Source organism: Enhydra lutris, unplaced genomic scaffold, assembly GCF_002288905.1.
Source record: "Enhydra lutris kenyoni isolate GAN:26980312 unplaced genomic scaffold, ASM228890v2 scaffoldscaffold1, whole genome shotgun sequence".
In the NCBI taxonomy this organism is placed as follows: Eukaryota; Metazoa; Chordata; class Mammalia; order Carnivora; family Mustelidae; genus Enhydra; species Enhydra lutris.
Genome location: NW_019154085.1, coordinates 57,405,558 through 57,428,589, shown reverse-complemented (window position 1 = coordinate 57,428,589; position 23,032 = coordinate 57,405,558). Strand labels below are relative to the sequence as shown.

The 23,032-nt window shown below is 35.3% G+C and overlaps 1 protein-coding gene across 3 annotated transcripts in view; it reads left to right on the top strand.

The window, feature by feature from the left end:
• The window catches only part of LOC111150164 (lymphocyte antigen 75-like), a 129,553-nt gene that overhangs the window by 34,594 nt on the left and 71,927 nt on the right, over positions 1–23,032 (top strand). For all 3 annotated transcript variants that reach the window (XM_022507678.1, XM_022507597.1, XM_022507754.1), the window contains exons 14-21: positions 9,588–9,669; positions 10,736–10,804; positions 12,997–13,111; positions 18,075–18,110; positions 18,492–18,667; positions 19,720–19,787; positions 20,061–20,140; positions 20,731–20,870. In XM_022507678.1, coding sequence (XP_022363386.1) covers positions 9,588–9,669; positions 10,736–10,804; positions 12,997–13,111; positions 18,075–18,110; positions 18,492–18,667; positions 19,720–19,787; positions 20,061–20,140; positions 20,731–20,870 — 766 coding nt within the window. The remainder of the gene's footprint in view (positions 1–9,587; positions 9,670–10,735; positions 10,805–12,996; positions 13,112–18,074; positions 18,111–18,491; positions 18,668–19,719; positions 19,788–20,060; positions 20,141–20,730; positions 20,871–23,032) is intronic.

Here is a 23,032-nt window from a genome sequence, read left to right as displayed (position 1 = left end):
TCATATGATAGTTGTCTAAGAAGGCATTTAAAAACTGACGTTTAAAGAGTTTTGAGGTTGGGGCGCCTAGGTGGCTCAGTCAGTTAAGCATTTGCCTTCAGCTTAGGTCATGATCCCAGGGTCCTGGGATGGAGCCCTACATCCAGCTTGGGGAGCTGGCTTCTCCTTCTCCCACTCCCCCTGCTTGTGCACACTCTCTTCCTATCAAATAAATGGATAAAATCTTTTAAAAAAACAGAGTTTTGAGGCGGAAAATGTTTGCAATATATTAATTTTAGTTCTCAATTACATTGCTTTTTGTTTGTGAAGATTATAATTGATATAACCCTATAGCTTCCTTCTTGAAAAAAATTCAAAGACACATTCCAGCTGAGAGAGGAATTAAAAATCAAGAGCACATGAATAGGTAATTTATTTTAAAAGAATTAGGAGGAAGAACAGATAATGTAAAACACCTCCAGTCTAAATAATGCAACATGTATACATAATAATAAAAATAGAAATTATCCTAAATCCTGAAAGAGAAACATTAGAATATTTTAATAAGACCAGATTTTTAACTCTGTTTATAAACAAAAACTGGGATATAAAGAGATAAAATGGTTGTAAATAATGAAAGTATAATAAATTCCTCATTTGCCAAGAAGTCATATGTAGATACACAGATTATATACATTTTTAAAACAGAGTGTGTTTATCTACTGAATATGTAATGGGTGAAAAAAAAGTTTATGTAGTAAATTATAAAGGAAATAGCAAAGCATGAAATCCAATATAAAGCAAGATGGCAGAAAACCAAATTTATCTATTATCAGCTATGTTTAAGTCTAAGTCTGCGAATTTCTTCAATAATGAAATACAACTATATGCTGTTGAAAGATAACTCAAACAAATCTTGCCAGTAAGTACCTATCCAGCCCAAAGAGTATGATGATGTTCTTTTCCTAGAAGGAAGAAGCTACGAAGTGTCTCAAAGTTGAGAAATTTTGATAAAAATCCACATTTTTAACACTTCTTTAAAAATTAAAACAACAGGATACATTTTCATATTGTAGCAATAATTAGTTAGTCCCAAGTAGCCAGTGGCCCACCAAAATAAGGCATCACTCTACAATTTGTGGTGGTCTCTAATTTCTTACTCCTTGACCCACTTTACTTATGTTATATTCTTGTTCCATTTTAACCTAAAGAACATTTGAGTTAATAATCACAAACTTAATACAGTAACTAAAATGGGAAAATTAAGAGAATGAGCAAAAATATTGTACAAATGTGAACAAAAACTGGAGTCACAGTATTAATATTAGATAAAATATAAGTGAAGTAAAAATGTACCAGATGGGGAAATGATATCTCTTTCATATTGAATAAAGATACAATCTATAATGACATTATAATAGTCAAGAACCATTACACTTTTAAAAATATTGGCATCAAAATATATGAAACAAAAATATTAATTATATTAGTGAAATCTTTCAATAAATAACAATAATGAGAGACTTTAACTCTTGTCTGATTCATCAACCAGTGAGACAGACAAAAGGAAATAATATACAAATAGCATAATTAAGATTGATTTAACAATATCCTCTTTGTTAATATATTACAAAGTCTCTATATATTTTCTCTTCAGGCTCTTTGCCTGTTATCACTTACAATAATTGACCTCTTAGGCTAAAAAGAAAATCTAAAATTCCAAAGTGGTGAAATTATACAGGTACATAAGAAGTGAAGTCAAATCCTATCCACTTATAAATTCAATGTTTTTAAGTAGCTTTTTTGGCAAATAAATCAAAACTGTACAGATGATAATAACAACACTCATTCTGAAATTCATGGGATATAGCCAAAGCTATAGTTGGATGTACATTAATAGCTCTAAGAACTTTAATTATTAAACAAAAATAATGGAAATAAGCATTCACCTAATAGTAAAAATAAATTTCAACATAAATACAAGAAAACCATAAGAAAGAACCTAAAAGATTTTATATAAAGATACTTAAAAATGAAGACTTAATAAGGGATTATAACACCTGTTTCATGGAGAAATTTTTTAATTGGTAAGAATACTATGCAAAATTCTATGCTGTTACAAATGAAGTTGTTAAAATGAATAATTTCTAGAGAGATACAAATTGCTATACAATTGATGTGATAAGTAACAACCAAGTAATTTAATATCCATGAAAGAAATGGAAAAAGTTGACAAGGATTCTTCCAAGAAAGAGATAGGAAGTATAATATATGGTTGTATATGTGAATTTCTTCACATTTTAAAGAAGAGATCATTACCTTGTATTTCAGTAATACAAGCAAGAGCTTGTATTCTATTATATAGAAACTGATATAGACATCTGGTTTATTTCACAAACTAGTTTAATTCTGATATCAAAGCCTATTAACAAGAGCACAAAGAATTACAGACCAACTTCAAGACTAGACTTGAAAAAGTAAATACTGATAAATGATAGAATAACAAACACTGGCACAGTGCTTATAATGTCCTAAATGTTTTCTATTAGCTCATTTAATCCTTACAACAACCTATGAGGTAGGTACTATTACAATGCCTATTTTGTCTAAATGAGAAAACAGATACAGAGAAGTAAAACAACTTGCCCATAGTTATATAAATAATAAGGATCCAATATTTGAACCCATTAGAGCCCACTTTCTTCACCCACTTCATTATAGTACATCAAAATAACATACCTTGACCATGTAGGATTTCTTCCAAGGATACAAGTTTGGGTTAGTGCTAGGAACTCTGTATATGAGGTCAAATATCATATGAGCATCTTACTGGGTGCTAAAAATACATCTGGTAAAAAATTATTCATTCCTGGTTTGCCATGTAAACATATCATAAAGTTAACATAATTAATGTACAAATTATTGGTAAAGTAAGAATAGATGGTTAGGGGCACCAGGGTGGCTCAGTTGATTAAGTGTCTGCCTTCAACTCAGGCCATGATCCCGGGGTCCTTGATCCCAGGTCACAATCAGGTTTCTTGCTCAGCAGGGAGCCTGCTTCTCCCTCTGCCCCAATCCCTGCTTGTGTGCTCTCTCGCTTTCTCTCTCTCAAATAAATAAATAAATAAATAAATAAATAAATAAATAAATATCTTACCCAAAAAAGGATAGTTCACCAATAGCCATATCACCTTTAATTAGTAAACGTTAAATGCATTTCTGTAAAAGTCAGAAAAAAGGTAAAGATTCCTATTATCATCACTGTTATTGATCTTTGTTTGGAATTTATACCTTGTGCATTAAGACTTTTTTAAATTATAACATGCAAATATTTACAATATATTAAGTGGGAGGAAAAGCAAATTATGGAAGAATAAAAAATATGCTATATACATTTAAAAGTAGATTATAAAAATCCATCAAAGAAAGATAATCATTGTTACCTCTGGAAGATAAGATTTTTGAGTGATTTTTGAAATGTTTGAACGTTTTCCCACATTTTCCAGATTTACATTCATATACCTATTATTGTGTTTTTCTCATTTAAAAAAAGGGAAGTCTCACTACAATGTGCTGGAAACTTGATCCAAAATATAGTACATGTGTTCCATAAATACTCATTTATTAAGCATCTATCATAGAAGTGCAGACATTCTGGACTTCATTTCTAGCCCTAGAAATTATTATACAAGATTTCATTGCACACTAACCTGAGCTAATTTGGATACCCAAACTCTTAATTTCCTTTTGAGGCTAGTGTTTCTTAGCTACTCTCCACAACCTTGAGAGTAGATTATAATGAATAGAAAATTCAGATCAAATCTTTCCACATATACAAACATTTATTAAGCATTCATTGAAGTAGACACAATACTTATTTCATACAATCTGTTTCATAAGCTTCCAACATCCCAGCAGTCTATCCTAGGTGTTCCAACCATCATTTTGCAAGGAAGGTTCATTTTAGGTTTATTTGACAATATTCCTGAGGCAGGATTCTGTTCCCATTACAGTTGGCATCAGGCAGTTCCAGTCACCTGACCCAATGACTAGACATGGCACGATTTAGAGATCGAGCCCCAGATCCATTTCTAATGGTAACTGGCTACCAGCCTCACCAGAAAGTAGTAACCTTTCATGATGGGTGTGAGTGTCCCTAAATAATTTAGCTATTCCCCATATCTTAAATAATTTCAGTTTCACTATTGAGAGCCCATTTCCAACATCAGGCTGATTAACAAGCTTCTACTTTTGCTGGTATGTACCTATTTCTGATATTCTCTCTGCTAATAACCAAAACCTCAGGTGTGGCTTTGGCTGCCTCTGGAACATACTCTGATACCCTCCTGATCCTCCCTGAAGTGAGAATTTTGAGCAAAGCACCTTACTGGCCCCTAGATCTCAAGCTTGACACACACAGTATCCAACTGTCTAGGCCAAAGTATTTTTAAGTAAAATACGGACATAAACAAAATGGATTTTGGCTAATACCAAGCAAGAGGTTAGAAATCTTTAACTGGAACAGGGAGCCATAGATAAGTACTAAGCGATGAGGTTGTAGGTATTTGTGGAAATCAATTGATGGAAAATGGAATATCATATGTGATATAAATGATCACTAAGAGCTTTTATATACATATAAGTGTAATATATATTACACTACAAAATAAAATGAGTGTGAGGTAATGAAGGAATTTTCTTGATTTGTTTCTTTGTTTCTGATCACACATGATGATTTTCCTTTCAATTAAGAAATTAATACAAGTTCATTATGTAAGATTTGGGGAGGGGCGCCTGGGTGGCTCAGTGGGTTAAAGCCTCTGCCTTCGGCTCAGGTCATGATCTCAGGGTCCTGGATCGAGCCCCGCATCGGGCTCTCTGCTCAGCGGGGAGCCTGCTTCCTCCTCTCTCTCTCTCTCTCTCTCTGCTTGCTTGTGCTCTCTCTCTCTCAAATAAATGAATAAATAAAATCTTAAAAAAAAAAAGATTTGGGGAATATAAAAGTGACAATGAAAAAAACAAAAATCACCTCAAATCTTAGCTCTGTTATAAACATAATTAGCATTTAATGTAAATCCTTTCCATTTTCTTCTATGCATATAGTTTATTTTCCAAAGAATGTACAACAATGTTTCATTTTTTTTCTGATCATGAAAGTAATATATATTTAATTTTTGAAAACAAAAGAGTGCAAATAAAAAACAAATCACCATAATCCTTTCATTCATAGGCACCATTTTTTATTTGTACTCTTAACCTACCAGCTGATATATGCTGGGTTATTAAGCAGACTGTTGTCTGCTTACTAGGTGCTCCATTAGTAAAGAGATCATTTGCCCATGCTATACTTAGAAAGACAATGTATTCTAAAACCAATATTGTAACCCTGGCTTGAAGGGAAGGTAGGAAATAAACTCATTTATATCAGAAAATGATTCTAAAGCTTACTCCTTGAAGTCCTTACTTTTTTATTGCAGGAATTGACCTTTCTCAGATGTCCATTGCCCAAATTGTGTATTGCATGCCAAGGAGTTAAGTCAGATTACTGCTATACTTCTTGCAATCTAATTTCCATGTCTCTTTGTATTTCAGTGAAAAGGATTCATGGTGTACGAAGTCATTATGGCTCTAAGATCCTTGTAACTCTTAATGGCAGCCCACCAGGGAAAGCCATTGTGGAACAAAAATAGTTTTAGGATTAAAGGAGAAAGCCTTGTTTGCAATGCTGTTGCTGCTGTGTGTACTACCTCCTGTGATGTGGCATGAATGGATTTAGATATAAATCTAAGGCTTTGCAGACTAAATGCCCTCATCAAATAGTATTTATTGGAGTTTATAGCTGAGATACTGTTTTCCTTAGAAACCAGATGCAGCAGGAAATTTGATTGAGAGCACGAATTTTAACACAGATACACATATTAACCTTTCCTGCAGTGTCTTCTTAACCTAATACCCTAAATCCATATACTTAGTGCTTGTAGGAGAAAAATTTATAAAGAGAGAGACATTTTCCATTTGATTTAATTCTCCAATTATGATCCATCTTTTCCCTCAAATTTTTTAAATCCACATTAGAGGTGTGCAATGATTCATGTGATTTTCAATTTCTTCTCTTTATCTGCCTATAGATAAATCAGAAATAAGTTAGAATTGAGGAAATATTTTCCACTTCTTGCCACACGCAGAATAAAAACACAAGTACCTACTATTTTCTATATTTATAACATACTAATGAATCTCTTGAATTAGGAGCTAAAAACTATAAATGTCTGCATTGAAATGAAGTTCAATCTCAGAAGGTAGTAAAGATTAAAAAATTGTAGACAATGCAGCAAATTGTGTTTTCTAGGAAACTATTTTATGAGATGCCACCAAGGAGGCAGAACTGAGCTTGAAAGCAGAGTTTTCTAAGTGAGCAGAGATGGAGCTAAAAGAGGACTGGGTAGAAAGATTAGAGACAGGTCTCTAAAGAGGCTTTCTGTGGGAGCTGACTATTCAGTAAATGCAGGTTACAAATGACCTTTGACTATCTTCATGGTTGTACTGTTGGTTTTAGAAAGAAGATAGGCTATCTAAGGCTTACTTTAGGGAAACACAAAATGTGCACAAATTCCCCAGGCTCTAATACATTATGTGCACAGATTTGAAAGAAATAAATTCACATCTCAAAGGAACGAGAAGACAAAATTAACCTCCTCTTTATTTTACCTATCTGACTTTAATTATACTGTATATGGCAATTATCTAGACCCTGTGGTTTAGAAATTCAGCAGTTGGGAAGTATGATAAATTTGGAGGCCTGTTAGAAAGCTCTGAATAGTTGAAGACACAAATTGCAAATTCTTCTTATAGCTGCTAAATTAATTGGACTTAATTGTCCACTGGATTATCTGAAATCTGCAAATTGGTCGTCTTTGTCTGTGAAAGAAGACAGTATAACAATAAAGACTGAAAGGGGATTGCCTTCATTCCATTGCGATAAGTTGAAAAGCTTAAGACTGAAAAGATGAAAAGTATTTATTTATATTTAAGTATAGGGGAATGTTGAATAGAGGAAAGAGGTAAAGGAAATCAATTATTTTATTAAAACATGAGAAATTACTTTAAAATTCAGTTTGCTCAGGATGCCTGGGTGGCTCAGTCAATTGCACATCTGCCTTCAGCTCAGGTCATGATCCTAGGGTCCTGGGATTGAGTCCTGCATTGGGCTCCTTGCTCAGCAGGGAGTCTGCTTATCACTCTGCCTGCCTTCCCGCTCCCCACTGCTTGTGCTTTCTCTCTCTCTCTCTCTCACAAGTAAATAAATAAAATCTTTAAAAAAAAAAAATCAAGGAGCACCTGGGTGGCTCAGTGGGTTAAGCCTCTGCCTTTGGCTCAGGTCATGATCCCAGGGTCCTGGGATCGAGCCCTGCATCAGGCTCTCTGCTCAGCAGGGAGCCTGCTTCCCCCTCTCTCTCTGCCTGCCTCTCTGCCTACTTGTGATCTCTCTCTGTGTCAAATAAATAAATAAGATCTTTAAAAAAAAAATCAAGTTTACTCTAACCTTGACTCACTAGCAAATTTTTTGAAATGCAGACTCATATTTTTCAGCTATACATTCCATATATACCATACATTCTATTGAGCTTGAGAGTAAGGATTAATTTTAGGTTTGGAAGTTACCCCTTCTCTAATATGCGCTATATTTATAGGCATGTAACACTTATATATGTGTCTATTTATGCATATGTAATATACACTCATATGTACTGATCAGGCAATCAGAAGGTTAAACTATTTGGAAAGTAATCAACATCACCAAAAAACAATTTACATGATAATAGTCTACTTAAAAAGTGTCTCCTTAAAAGTCCACTTAAAAAGCCTAAAAAGTAGGGCGCCTGGGTGGCTCAATGGGTTAAGCCTTTGCCTTCAGCTCAGGTCATGATCTCAGGGTCCTGGGATCGAGGCATGCATTGGGCTATCTGCTCAGCAGGGAGCCTGCTTGACCCTCTCTCTGCCTGCCTCTCTGCCTACTTGTGATCTCTCTCTCTGTCAAAAAAAAAAGCCTAAAAAGTAATCATTGAGCACTACATCAAAAACTAATCATTTACTATATGCTGGCTAATTGAGCATAATAATAATTTTTTTTTCAAGCCTAAAAAGTGTGGGGCACCTGGTGGCTCAGTTGGTTAAGCAACTGCCTTCGGCTCAGGTCATGATCCTGGAGTCCCAGGATCGAGTCCCACCTCGGGCTCCCTGCTCGGCAGGGAGTCTGCTCTCCCTTTGACCTCTCCACTCTTACACTCTCTCTGTCTCTCAAATAAATAAATAGAATTTTTTAAAAAGCATAAAAAGCGTAACATTTTAGAGAATATTTTCAAGTGGAGTTAGAGGTGAAAAAATGTTTTAATGCTTATATCACTTCTATTTATATTAGCAGTATCTTCTAGCTAAAGTATAAGTTTAATTGAGGAAAAGGGATATTAACAATATATGTCTCTGCTTCTATGTTATTCTATGTATCCTTCCTTGGAATGTCTGTCCCTCTTCTCAGTCAAACCAAAAATTGGCATGTGTTAAACACTCGAATTATGACTCTAAAAGAAATATTAGCCATCCTTTGATGACTGTCTATTGTCCTACTAGCCTCAGAAAATGTTCCCTGACTTCCTGCCGTCCACAATGACCTTCTTTCTCTGAATTTTTGTAACGTTTAAAATTTATACAAATTTTGTATCATTTGATATCTTTCCAAAACAGTTATTTTCTTTATTCATGTATGTCTTGTCTCCCTGACCAATTTATATGCCATTTGAGGAAAGATGTTATGTCTTGTACTTCTCTGTATTACCATGGCACCTAGCTCAATGCCTTGTACATAGAAGTATAATAGTTACAAATGTTAAATATAACCACTTAAATGACTGTTTAATTATGTTGTTCTGCTATAACCCATGGAATTTGGCTTTTAGAAGATATTTAATCTTTAAGAAAATGGGGGGGTGGCAACTGGCTGGCTCAGATGGTAGAGCATGTGACTCTTGATCTTAGGGTTGTGAGTTTGAGTCCCATTTTGGGTGTAGAGATTCCTTAAAAATAAAATCTTTTAAAAAAAATACTTATATTTGTTTACTTTAAACTTAATAGGCTGTGGAAATTAAAGAATTTTTTAAAAATCTTGATCTTATTTAATAAAAATTTAGCCAACTGATTTGTTTTGCATTAAAAATATATATTTGATTATGTTATAGATAAACACTTTAAAAAAGGCCACTGCTATCTTTGACTATATGGAAAACATTATCTAATATTGAAGGTCTCCAGTAAAAGATTTGGAATAATCATGTACCTTTTTTTCCCTCAAGTTCAAAGCAGAATAATTTTTACCTTTCATATAAAGAACATGACTCAAAAGTTAGTTTTAATAAGTGTGGTACTTTTTCCATAGCTATCTCATGTTTAAAGTTCGGTTTTATTTCAGAAGGCATCTTAATAGAGCTTGAAATTGTGCTTTTCAGTTAGTGACAGGACAAACTTATATGTCTTAAGCATTTTAGACATGTGACTGCTATATATTTTGCCAAATCTGTGCTCAAATTGTTTTTTAATACTTCCTTTTTACATAGTGACCAGCGTTGGCTGTGGATAGGTTTGAATAAAAGAAGCCCAGATTTACAAGGATCCTGGGAGTGGAGTGATCATACACCAGTAAGTTTAAACTTTCTTGTAGGGATTATTTGTTTACATACACCCGCATCTTTATAACCATAATATATTATGGTTATAAAGATATATTTATTTATATATTTATATTTATTTATATATTTATATTTATTTATATATTATATATTTATATATAGAGAGAGAGAACCATATAGCCATTAAAATTATGAAGAACTATCTTTATTGAAATGAAAATACATTCACATATATGAAGTGAGGAAAAAGGACACGAGCCTTACTTTTATTTTAAAAAATAACCATACGTATATAAATAAATAAATACTTTTTAAAATTAAAAAATAACCATATAGATAGTTTCTTATAGGCCTAAAAATAGAAAAATATGGATATATAGATATAGTGGCATCTTTGGATAGTAAAGTGTGTTTTTCTTCTTCTTTGTGCTGTTTTTTATTTCCTTTTGTCACAATGAGAAGCTTTTACTTTTATTATCTAAAAATATAAAAGTTACATAAAAAAGAATGTATCTTTATTGGGAGAAATAATTTGTTTGGGGAAACCTCAAGAAGACCTTAAATACTATTTCAAATGTTTACATTATCCTAAAGAGAGGTTTTAGGTAACGCTTAGAAGAGCAAATTAGTCTCAAATTTATTAAATATTTACTCCATATTACCATTGTGTCAATTCATCATATATTCTTTCCAAATATAAAATTTCTTGGCTTTCATTTTCAAATGGGAGCAAATCTGAAATTAGTTAATTGAATAACTAGCATTTCAATCCATGCCAAAAAAAGAAAAAAAGTTCTTTTGCAAGCTCCTTATTCTCTGTGATTCCAGCTGCAAACTTAACACACTATTAACCTCCACTTCTGAAACTGTAGCTTCCTTTGTTTGGAAAGTGATGACAGTATAATATTTTCTAAGTCATCTCATAATTTAACATTCTGATACTGAAAAAAAGATGAAAAAGTTTTCCTTCTGTGGCATGTGAATGTGTTTGAGTTATTAGAGCTGCCTAAATTACATCTAAATTGCAAATATTTGTACATCAGTCTTACGGTCTCAATCCTCTCTTGTTTTTTAAGGTGTCTACTATTCTTATGGAAAATGAGTTTCAGCAGGATTATGATATCAGAGACTGTGCTGCTGTCAAGGTCAGTCCAATGCTGGAAAATCTGCATATTTAAAACATAAATTTGGCGTTGTATGCAGTCAGGCAACAGATCCACAGAGTGCCTTTTGTGTGTGGAGCATGATACTAGATGTAATGGGATGTAAGAACACCTATGGCCCCACCTCAAGGTACCTTAGACTTAATTTGAGAAGAGAAAATTCATATTCAAGAAAGGTGGCTCTTATTACTGTACAGTAATAGGCTCCAAATGAGTGGGCTGAGGAGGGCTAATGAAACTCAGAAGAGAAAGTGAATCCTGTGACTTGTTTCCAGGAGGAGGTGGGATTGTACTGTGCTTTTGTACAGGTAGGTTAGGGTAAGTCATGACATGAGGAGGTGGCCTCAAGTAAAGAGAGAGTGGAAGGAATAGACTAAGACAGTGAGGAGAACAGAATACAGATCAAGAAGTTTTCTTTGGTGCCATGGTTGAAAATAAACAGGAAATTACATTGGTGGTAGGCGACAACATTATAAAAGCTTTCTGATGTGAACCAAGGAAGGTCTGAAGAAGATTCATCTCAAGTCAGATTTCAAGATGCAGCAAGTAGGACCAGAAGATGTAAAAGACCAGTTAGGCATGTTCCTTTGAAAAATTCATTAATTTATTGATTCCATAAAGTAGTCTAAGTAGTTTTTGATGCTCTGGGGGATACACCAAAGATAAGGTATAAAAGAGTTGTCCTCATAGAACTTACGTCTAATAAGAGATAAGTGAACAAGCAATTGCAGGAGCTATGACAGATGGAGTATAAATTTTATGCAAGAACAAGAGTGTTATGAGAGGTAATGATAATTAACCCTGGTAATGGTGATGATGGTGGCATCAGCTAATACTTGTTAACTCATGAGCTCGGTACTTATTTTACTTAATACGTGACCTTGTAAGGTAGGGACCATTCATATTCATCTTTTGAGGAAGAAATTTGGGTTCTGAGTAAGTATACATGGTTACAGAACTGAAACCCAAGTGTCTGGGTTTACTCTGCAGTATGACTAGGTGTTTGTAGAAATAGAAAAGGTACTGGTTTATGGAGAAAATATTAACATTTTAGTTTAGATATTTTGAATTCAAGCTAGTAGTAAGAAATATCCTATAGTAAGTTGAAATCAAAAGATCAGAGTTGAAGGAAAAATGTATTTTTTAAAAAAGTGCAAAGGGCCAAAAGTGGATTTAGAACTGTCAACACATAAAATGTAAGATGAGGAAGTAGGGAGACATATAGATTGTATCTTTGCTATGCAAGCCCAAGAAAGAGATTCAAGAGAGTGATTTTCCAGAAATGCTGCAGGAAGCTTGAGACAAAGAACTGAGAAGGCCACTGGAAAGCACTATTTTCAAAGCAATTGTTCTAATAGTAAACCGAATAGTATCATGCCGTTTTTATAGAACTCTCAGTTTAACACATGAAAAGGTGAAAACTTCGGAGAAGCTTGTAAAGTTTCCAAACACTGATGCAAAAACCATGTTCTATGTAAATAAGAGTACTTACATGTAAAGAGATTAGAAAATCTACCCCAAAAAAACCTAAATAAAAGAGACACTGATGCAGCCAATGTCAGGAACAAGGCTAGCCAGGCAGTATCCTAGAAGGAGAATCTCCCCTCACTTGCATTAGTACCCACCAGAATCTTGACCTTAAGAGAGAGTAGTCCAAAAAGGGAGGGAGATTCCTCCCAGGTCATGCCCTCCCATTTCCTTTCTTGCCTGCCTACTAATTGGAGTTTGTAGAGAGCTATCTCAGATCACATAGAGGAGGTTAATTAACATCCTAGCAGTGCAGAGCAGGAGCCTGGGCCCTTGATGTCAGATTGTTATGTCACATTTTCACAGATCTGCTTTCATCATAGTCTGGTGTTGGGAAGCCACTGAAGTAAACATTTTTTTAGCTTGACCTTTCTGAAATTTAAAGATACAATTTATAGTTTCATATCAGCAAAAAGAGAAAAAAAATTTACATTTTGGATATAAACATGACCTTATGATATATTTGCTGTATCAGCCTCTTTGAAGATTCTTGATGAGGCTGTTAACTATTTAAACAGTGTTCATTCATTGAACAAATATCTTAGGTGCTAGGGCTAAAATAGATTAAAGACTATAGGGCTTATACTTTACTGTTTTATAAAGCTGCATCATCTTGAAAATATTCTGCAATCCTCTTCCTCTTTTAGGTCATTCAGAGGCCAGGGCGAAGAAGCTGGTACTTCTATGATGACAGAGAATTTATTTACTTAAGACCTTTTGCTTGTGATACAAAACTTGAATGGGTATGCCAGATTCCAAAAGGTAAGTGGTAGTTATTCCTTTTCACAATCTTCTCGTATGAACATTGTAAATGTTGAGCCTAAAGTACCTAAGAGAGCATTTTAGTCTATAATTATAACTTTAAAAAGCCTATGAAGATGTAGTTATATATATCTATATATATATAGATATAGTTATCTACATATACTGTAGTTAGTATATTAAGCTCCATCCTGCTTGACTCCTACCCCAAGTACAAGGCTGGTTATTAGATGGTATTTTCCTCTTTGATCATGAAAGAATTTGTATGGAAGATAAAATTTAAGATGAATTTAGAGAGATTAGATAATGAAAGGTTATTTCAACTAAAAGAAGATACATAGTGGAGGGAATCACTTCAATTTTTATTTTGATGTAAAATGAAGGATAAAATGAAGATAAGCTTGGGAAGAATGAGGCAAAAATCAAGAAATCAAAATTTGGCAGGTCTCTGTAACATGTAGAAATAGTTTGCACTGAACCCCCAAACTCTAGTAGTTTATGAAATTCAAATTCAAATTCAGGAAACCAATTCGCTTAATAGTAGAGGCTTGGTGACAAAAAGAAGAGAAAGAAGAATAAAGAGATACCCTTTTACTCAGCTTATTACTAGGAAAATGTTAAAGAAATACTGAGGAAAAAAGGAAAATGTTCAGATTTTTAACAGCCAAATTAATTTTAATAACTTAAAAATCATTTTGAATAATTTTATTGGATATATTAAATTAGTTAGTGGTCAGGATGCCTGGGTGGCTCAGTGGGTTAAGCCGCTGCCTTCTGCTCAGGTCATGATCCCAGGGTCCTGGGATCGAGTCCCGCATCAGGCTCCTTGCTCAGCGGGGAGCCTGCTTCTCTTGCTGCCTCTGCCTGCCTCTCTGCCTGCTTGTGTGTACTCACTTGCTCTCTCTCTCTCTCTGGCAAATAAATAAAAAAATCTTTTTAAAAATTAATTAATTAATTAATTAGTGGTAATTGCACAGAAGGCTCTAAACTAAATTTCTGAATTGAACGTAGATCATTGAAACTAAATGTATATCCTCCTCTAAGCTCTTAAAGAAACCAGAAGTTTCCTTCATGCCACTACCTATTAGAAGATTGTTCTTTTTCTTTAAAAAGGCCGTCACCATATTGCCTTTGAAATACATGATATCCAGTACAGGAACTGAAAAGTCTCTTTCACAAAGGCAACTGGTAGGCTACTAATAAAAGAGGAAACTCGTGTGTGTGTGTGTGTGTGTGTGTGTGTGTGTGTGTGTGTGTGTGTGTGTGTATGTGTGTTGATAACTTTAGTTATTTCTGATTACTTGATTAAACCTTTAAGAGGAATAAAGGGAAACCAGTTTGGGTATCCTTTAAATACGCAGGGAAGTAACTAATTTGGATAAGTTGTCTGGTTTGAAGCAGTAATCGTGATGTTCCCATTAGGCTTGATGTTTGCTAACATGGCACAGAGTGTCATTGCTCCCTCCAAAGTGTGCCTCATTGATAGTTGCTACCCCAACCCCATGCCTCCTGTTTGAGTGGTGGGGAAGACCCAAGAATTCACACCAGCATAACCATAGGAATTACAAACCAGTAACCACAGGAAATATTCCAAAGAGCATGTGGTTGTCTTTTTTTTTTCTTGTTATGTATTTTTTATTTTAAACAAAAAAGAAAGGAATTAACTAACTTAGCAAGCATAAATCTATTAACTAAATAAATAAATCTTCTAAATAATGACACCCCTGCCTTCCCCATGCAGAAACACAATTCCAAAACTAAAGAAATTCCTGTCTCAGCCTATTCACAGTGGTTTGAAGCAATCACTGATTGTTGGAGCTAGAATTTAAATGTTATGTAAACTCCTCTTCGATAGTCCCTAAATTCTAAGTTAAAATGTGTCATATCAGTTAGTAGAGCCACCAGAGTCTGCTCAACTGGATTATTTCTGTATTAATCTGTATTTTTCTGGTTTTTTGAAAGCAGTTTACTTCTTCAATAGCCTAAATCACCATATCTTTTCTCTAGCTCTTGCCTTTTTAAAAAAGGCAAAAAAGATTCATATGATCTGAAGAGAAACCAGAGTATTTGCCTTTCTTATTACCTGATCCATTTGGTTCTAATTAGTCCTCTTCTCTAAAAGGGATATTTTGACAAGCTAAAATTTTTTAAATAACCATAACCACTATAGATATACATAGTTTTAAAATATTGTTTTTTAATTGAAAAAATAGTATCAAAAATAAAGCTCATAAAAATGTTTTTAGGAAAATCACCTATAATGCCACTACCCAAATGTACCTATTCTTTTATTATACTTCTTGGTATCTTGTACACACATACATAATCTCATAAAAAACAAACAAACAAACAAACAAACAAACAAACAAAAAAAGCCTTACACTCTGCTTTTCTCACTAATTTAAAGAAATTTCAAGGTTAGACATAGCTTCCTCCAAAAAACAAATGAACAGATTCTTTAAAAATTTTTATTTGAGGGGCGCCTGGGTGGCTCAGTGGGTTAAGCCGCTGCCTTCGGCTCAGGTCATGATCTCAGGGTCCTGGGATCGAGCCCCGCATTGGGCTCTGTGCTCAGCAGGGAGCCTGCTTCCTCCTCTCTCTCTACCTGCCTCTCTGCCTGCTTGTGATCTCTCTCTGTCAAATAAATAAATAAAATCTTTAAAAAAAAAAAAATTTATTTGAATTCAATTTAGTTAGCATATACTGTAATATTAGTTTCAGGGGTAGAATTTAGTGATTCCTCAGTTGCATGTAACACCTAGTACTCATTACATCAAGTGCCCTCCTTAATGCCCATCACCCAGTTACCAGTCACCTCATCTCCCCCACGCACCTCCCCACCAACAACTCTCAGTTTGTTCCCTATAGTTAAGAATCTCTTATGGTTTGCTTTGCACTCTATTTTTATATTATTTTTTCCATCCCTTCCCCTATGTTCATCTCTTTTGTTTCTTAAATTCCACATATGAGTGAAATCATACAGTATTTGTCTTTCTCTGACTGACTTCTTTCACTTAGCATAAGAACACTAGGTCCACAGTGCTGCAACTGGCCAGACTTAATTCTTTTTGATGGCTGAGTGATGTTCCATTATATGGAATATATATAAAATACCATATATATAATACCTATACCATATATATACATACGGCATCTTTTTTATCCATTCGTCTGTCTATGGGTATCTGTGCTCTTTTCATATTTTGGCTATTGTGGACGTTGTTGCTATAAATATTGGGGTGCATGTGCTTCTTTGAATCACTATTTTTGTGTCCTTTGGATAAATACCTAGTAGTGCAATTGGTGGGTCTTAGGGTAGTTCTATTTTTAACTTTTTGAGGAACCTCCATACTATTTTCCAGAGTCGCTGCACCAGTTTGCTTTCCGACCAACAGTGTATGAGGCTTCCTCTTTCTCTGTATCCTTGCCAACATTTGTTGTCTTGTTAATTTTAGCCGTTCTGACCAGTGTGAGGTATCTCATTGTGGTTTTTGATTTGTAGTTCCTTGATGCCAATTGATGTTGGGCATTTTTTCATGTGTCTGAACAAAAGTTTTTGACAAGATTACAAACAAGAAACTATGCATATTTTTAATTGATTTAACCCATTGTTGATAGAAATTATCCCATATACAAAGCACTGACTCACAGAGAGAAACCAAGATGTTGGATATACAGGCAGTCCTCTGAGTAGGATCTTCTCTGCATTAGGCCCAGATACAACAGCAAAATTAAGAATAGCTATTTTACCCTGTAATTTCTAATAGTCATCAAACTATGTCTTTGCCTTGAAAGCCATATGACCTACAACCAGAATGTAAAGGGAGAGGAAAGCAACTAGCATCCTGCAGGGAGATGTTCAGCCCTGGAATTGTCTGGGTGCTTTTGTAGAGACCATCTTAAAGTGATTTTTACAGTCATTGTGAGATAGGTGGTGGAGTCTTGTTTTTTGTTTGTTTGTTTGTTTGTTTTTAAAAGATTTTTTATTTATTTATTTGACAGACAGAGATCACAAATAGGCAGAGAGGCAGGCAGAGAGAGAGGGGGAAGCAGGCTCCTCACTGAGCAGAGAGCCTGATGTGGGGCTTTATCCCAGGACCCTGGGATCACGACCTGAGCCGAAGGCAGAGACTTTAACCCACTGAGTCACCCAGGTGCCCTGAGTCTTGTTTTTTTTAATAGAATAGAGAATTGAGTCTCAGGGACCTTAGCAGCTGATCCAAAGTCCCACAGCAGTGAAGGTCTGAGGGCATTTGGACCCTGACCCACCCAATTTCAAGCCCCATCATTCTTTATAAAGTACCATATTTTCTCTGTGTCCAACCAGGAATTCTGGGTGATTTTTATTATTTTTCTCCATGTTTGTCTCTCACCTCCTCAAAAGTTTCAATACTCAATTACTGTCCCTTGTTTACAAAGATACCCAGGGGGACAATGAACTCTAGCGACCCAGGCTTTTAGAACAATTATTCAAATTGCATTAGAGGGAAAAGTAGTTTTTGAATAACCTCATCCTGCAGTGATGATTATCTTGGTGCCTACTCCTTAGTGCTTCTATGTAATGTGGATAATATACTGATTTATTAGCCTATTTTAATTATTATTAAATTTCTAATTATTAGCCGTATTTTAATTACGGCTTCTACACTTTCTAATTATTAGCCGTATTTTAATCCATCTAGTCTTCCTTTGTGGCTTCTGTGACAGAAGGTAGAGAACTGCTAGGAATACTTTAATAGTTAACGGGTCTGCCTTTTTGATTGTCACTGATGCAGCTTTAGCTTAAGCCACACGAATTCAAACCGAAGCAATCATCATATGAAAGAAAATGGTTTGGCCAGAAATGGTCGAACTCAGCAATCCTGCAAGTGCTCTTGAGTTAGATTAAGGGCACTTACTTATAGTATGACATTATCTGTAATTGGATACTAATCTTGAGCCTTTTGCTTTCTTTCTTATACAGGCCGTATTCCAAAAACACCAGACTGGTACAATCCAGGTAAGTTAAGAAAACTGAAATTTAGCCAAAGCTGCTCTAGCTTCTCAGTAATGTACTTAGTTAATTACTGAAGCCCAGGCCTAAGTGCCAGCTTCTCTATTACCTCTTCAAGGGAGATGAAATACCTCGGAGGAGGAAAGGTAATTGGCTGGTGGGGGATGAGGCTTTGGGCCTGGATTTGTTCCCCTCTGTGAGTACAGGAGGGTGGCAAAGTCTTTCACTGGCTCAGAAATCCTTGGTGCTTGGCAAGCAGCACTGCCCTGGCCAGAGCAAGTCAAAAATCTAATGCATTACTATTTATAAATAGTTTCAAACACTAATTCATGCTGAGAGGGTGCAGTTTGATCTGTGCGTAACTCCATTATTTTTCTTCGTCTTTAGAGCGTGCTGGAATTCACGGACCTCCAGTTGTAATTGAAGGGAGTGAATATTGGTTTGTTGCTGATCCTCACTTGAACTATGAAGAAGCTGTCCTGTACTGTGCTAGCAATCACAGCTCTCTGGCTACAGTGACATCTCTTGCAGGACTAAAAGCCATCAAAAACAAAATAGCAAATGTAATTTGAGAGAATATATTTTTAAATATTTTTCTTATTTTTATATTTGTTCCATTAGAAATTATTTCAGAAATCTTACCAAAATCTATAGAAGTTAAATGTTCCTGTCAAGTAAAATTTACCTAACAACATCCAAGTTCATTTCATGGCAGAAAAGTTAAATAGAACTGCATAGGAGTGCCTGGGAGGCTCAGTGGGTTAAGCCTCTGCCTTCGGCTCAGGTCATGATCTCTGGGTCCTGGGATCGAGCCCTGCATCAGGCTCTCTGCTCAGTGGGGAGCCTGCTTCCCTCTCTCTCTCTGCCTTCCTCTCTGCCTATTTGTGATCTCTGTCAGTCAAATAAATAAATAAAAATCTTAAAAAAAAAAAAAGAACTGTATAATGTTTTAAAATATTCAAGATTAATTATAAGTGTCAATTTATAAGATAAGTGTAATTAGATAATATAAAATATTCTAATTCTTTGTTGGATTTTGTACTAAAAGTTAAGTTTTGTCTTTTCGTAAAGATTTTATTTATCTGACAGAGAGATAGAGAGAGAGCTCAAGTAGGGGGAGTAGCAGGGAGAGGGAGAGGCAGGCTCCCAGCTGAGCAAGGAGCCCAATGTGGACCTTGATCCCAGGATCCTGGGATCATGACCTGAGCAAAAGGCAGATGCTTAACCAGCTGAGCCACCCAGGCACCCCTAGTTAATGTGAGTTTTTGTTTCTTCTAATAACTAACTTTGTAAAACAGGTTTTTGTAGGAAAAATAATTTTATATTTTTAAATTTATAATTATTTGCAATAGAACACTCCATATCCAATTAACATATGCCTATAATTACAGTGACCATATTTTCTTATGCAAAATAGCACATACTGTTATACAAAGAGTTTTCAGCTACTTCTTTGATGAAAAGACCCTATAATTTAGAGACCAAAGTAATGGAATGTCTGGAAATGTTAGCAGTTGTGGTTATGGTGGGACTGGGCATTTAAATGAAACTTTTCCAGAAAACTCAGCACACACAAGGATGGGTGATTTTGTTGGTTGGTCGGTTTGTTTTTCAGATATCTGGTGATGAACAGAAGTGGTGGGTGAGAACTGCGGAGCAGCCAGTAGATCGTCATTCTATGTAGTATGTGACACCATTGATGCTGCCTTTGTAAAGTCATTGGAAAGGAGCCATCCCAAATTCCCCTTTAGAAAATGCTATTTATAATATGTTTTGAACATTAATCCGTAAGCTGCATGGACCACAGAAACCAAGTCCTTTTGCATATTAGCATCAAGAAATAAGTGGTATAAAGTAATGGCATAACATTAAATTTAGAATTAAAATTATAGTTAAAAAAACAGAATAGAACATGTAACTACATTATGAGCTGTGAAATCTCTCATTTTCTTTCAGCTCACGATACCCATGGCCTCACTTTCCTATAACATTTCGGGAGGAATGCCTGTGCATGTCTGCCAAGACTTGGTTTAGCGGTAAATTAATTCCAAATCCTTTAATGTTGATTATGTAATATGTGAACTTCAGATTCAATTACCAGCTTAACCTTGCTGTCCTTTTGATTACACCTTTTGTTGCTTCATCTTATTTTGACTTATTGCTAATGGCCATGGCTCAAATTCCAAGTGCAAATAAAAGTGCTTTTCACTATGAATATTTTGACTTCCTTTATCCTAAAGCCGTTACGTAGAAATAAACTTACTGCTTTCATTACTGAGAAGCATATACAAATTTGCAAAGATAAACAGGTAGCAATTCTAAATATGGTTTAGGTCTCTTACCCCTTCATTAACTTTCGCTTTCAACCTATCTCCCACCACCAGCCACTGTGGAGGTAACTGTGGTCCTTCCACCAAATGTGTGCATTTTTACAGGCAATGCTGATATGCTATAACCTACTGATATGAGTAATAACAAAAGATAGAAAGGGCTAGAGAAGAAAAGGAATGTATTTTAACTGTTTGGGAAAGATCAACTGAAAGAGATTTTCTTTACTACTGGATTGTTTTTAAAATGTGCTGAATGGAAAATTCTCACCCCTGTAATCTTGCTTTTCATTTCTCAGACTTAAATAAACCGACAGACTGTGGTACCAAGTTGCCTTTCATCTGTGAAAAATATAATGTCTCTTCATTAGAAAAATACAGTCCAGATTCTGCAGCTAAAATACAGTGCTCTGGGGATTGGATTACTTTTCAGAATAAGGTAAAGAGAGAATTGCTACATTGTACAAATGATGATTGCTTTCATGATGGCTGTGTGGCCTGTGGCAGAATCGCAGCCCATCAAATAACTTCACTAAGATAGCCTCTGCGTGTCTCAGTAACTCGCCTGATCCCCTAGAGTGCCAGAAACCAAGTCAACTCTCAAGTTAGTAACACCTACAGGTCTTTCAAAGAACTATGTTCCTATTCTGTGCTAGTAAACTTAAATTGCTGAAGTTAATTGGTCAATGGATTATAATACTTTAAATAATAAAACTATATAGCATGAAGGAAACTGACAATTTCTGGCTGATGTATTTTCCACTTGAACGAAAGCATTCAAGCAGCATCTACCAATTAAGTTAGACCAATATTTCCCAAACTTTTTGAGGTACTACACTACACATATGCTAATAAAATATCCGTCATTGATCTTGCCTCCAAAAGGGTTCAGTGATTAAATAGGTTTGGGAAATGCTACCTTCCATATCTGCCTCTTTGAAATGCATAATCCATATTGGTATATGTATCTCTTTGGAAGTGCATTTGGCTGCTAAGTAAGAGATTGCTATACTATGTTAAAACATCACAATGGCCAAACTATGGAAAGAACCTGGATGTCCACCAACAGATGAATGTTGTATATATACACAATGTGGTATATATACACAATGGAATACTATGCAGCCATCAAGAGAAAGGAAATCTTACCATTTGCAACGACGTGGACGGAACTAGAAAGTATTATGCTAATCAAAATAAGTCAATCAGAGAAAGACAATTATCATATGATCTCCCTGATATGAGGAATTTGAGAGACAGGGTGAGGGGTCATTGGGGGTAGGGAAGGCAAAAATGATACAAGGTGGGACTGGGGAGGGAGACAAACCATAAGAGACTCTTAATCTCAGGAAACAAACTGAGGGTTGCTAGGGGGGTGGGGTGATAGGGATAGAGTGGCTGGGTTATGGACATTGGGGAAGTTATGTGCTATGGTGAGTGATGTGAAATGTGTAAGACTGATGATTCACAGACCTGTACTCCTGGGGCAAATAATACATTATATGTTAATTAAAAAAAAAAAAGTGGGAAAAAAGTCTGTTCTCTCACATGAAAGAAGTTTGACAGTAAGAAGGTTGGGGCTGGGATGGAAGCTCCAGGACATCTTCAAATCCAAACTCCTTTTGTCTTTTTGCTCTGTCATCTTCAACATAATAAAACTTCCAAGCTCAAGTTCAGGGTGTTCTGTCTAGGTTTCTAGAAGCCACCCAATGACATATATAGCTCATTGGCCACTCCAGTGTCTAAGGAGGCTGAAAAAAAGCATTTTGTAGAATGGTTCAAGGAACACTATTTAGGGTGTACCACTCCACACTAACATGATCATCACATCGAAAAGAGAAAGGAAGATATGACGACTGAAAGCATCTGTACCAAAGCTAAAATAGTAAGGACATATTTTGGCTTTTTAAAATTAGAACAATCTTTTTTTTCCCCCAAAGATACGGGGACTAAATTAATTTACATAGTTGATGTAAATTTGAATTAAAGTATCCTGCCCAAAGAAAGGGGGATGAGTGTGGGGGAAATGGGGTAGCCAGGTGATGGGTATTAAAGAGGGCATGTATGGTGATGAGCACCAGGTGTCAACACAACTAATGAATCATTGAACACTACATCAAAAACTAATGATGTACTATATGCTGGCTAACTGAACATAATAAAAAAAGAAAAAAGAAAGCAAGGGGGATGATTTCTTTTAAAATGTGTGTTTTTATATAAGGAGGTGATGATTATGAGTGCAGCCCTTGAAATCAGATGGAACAGAATCTAAATGCTGACCATACCACTGTCTGACTATTTCACTTATGGGTGAACTTACTGCACTGCCCTGTGCCTCAGTTTCCCCATTTGTTGTGCGATTAATTAAATGAGATAGTATTATGCTTACTGTTTAGCACATGGGAAGCACTCAATAAATGGGAGATTTTTTTTAAAAAATAGTTTGACTAATAGACCAATCTCTAGTTTTTTATATTGAGGGTGTAGATCTGCATTTGTATAGTACCACTTTGTGATTTACATATCTCACAGGTCAAAAATTAGCAGCCCTCGTAAAGAGGAGGTGTTTATTTCCTATGTGAGCTTTCCTGTGTCTGGAAT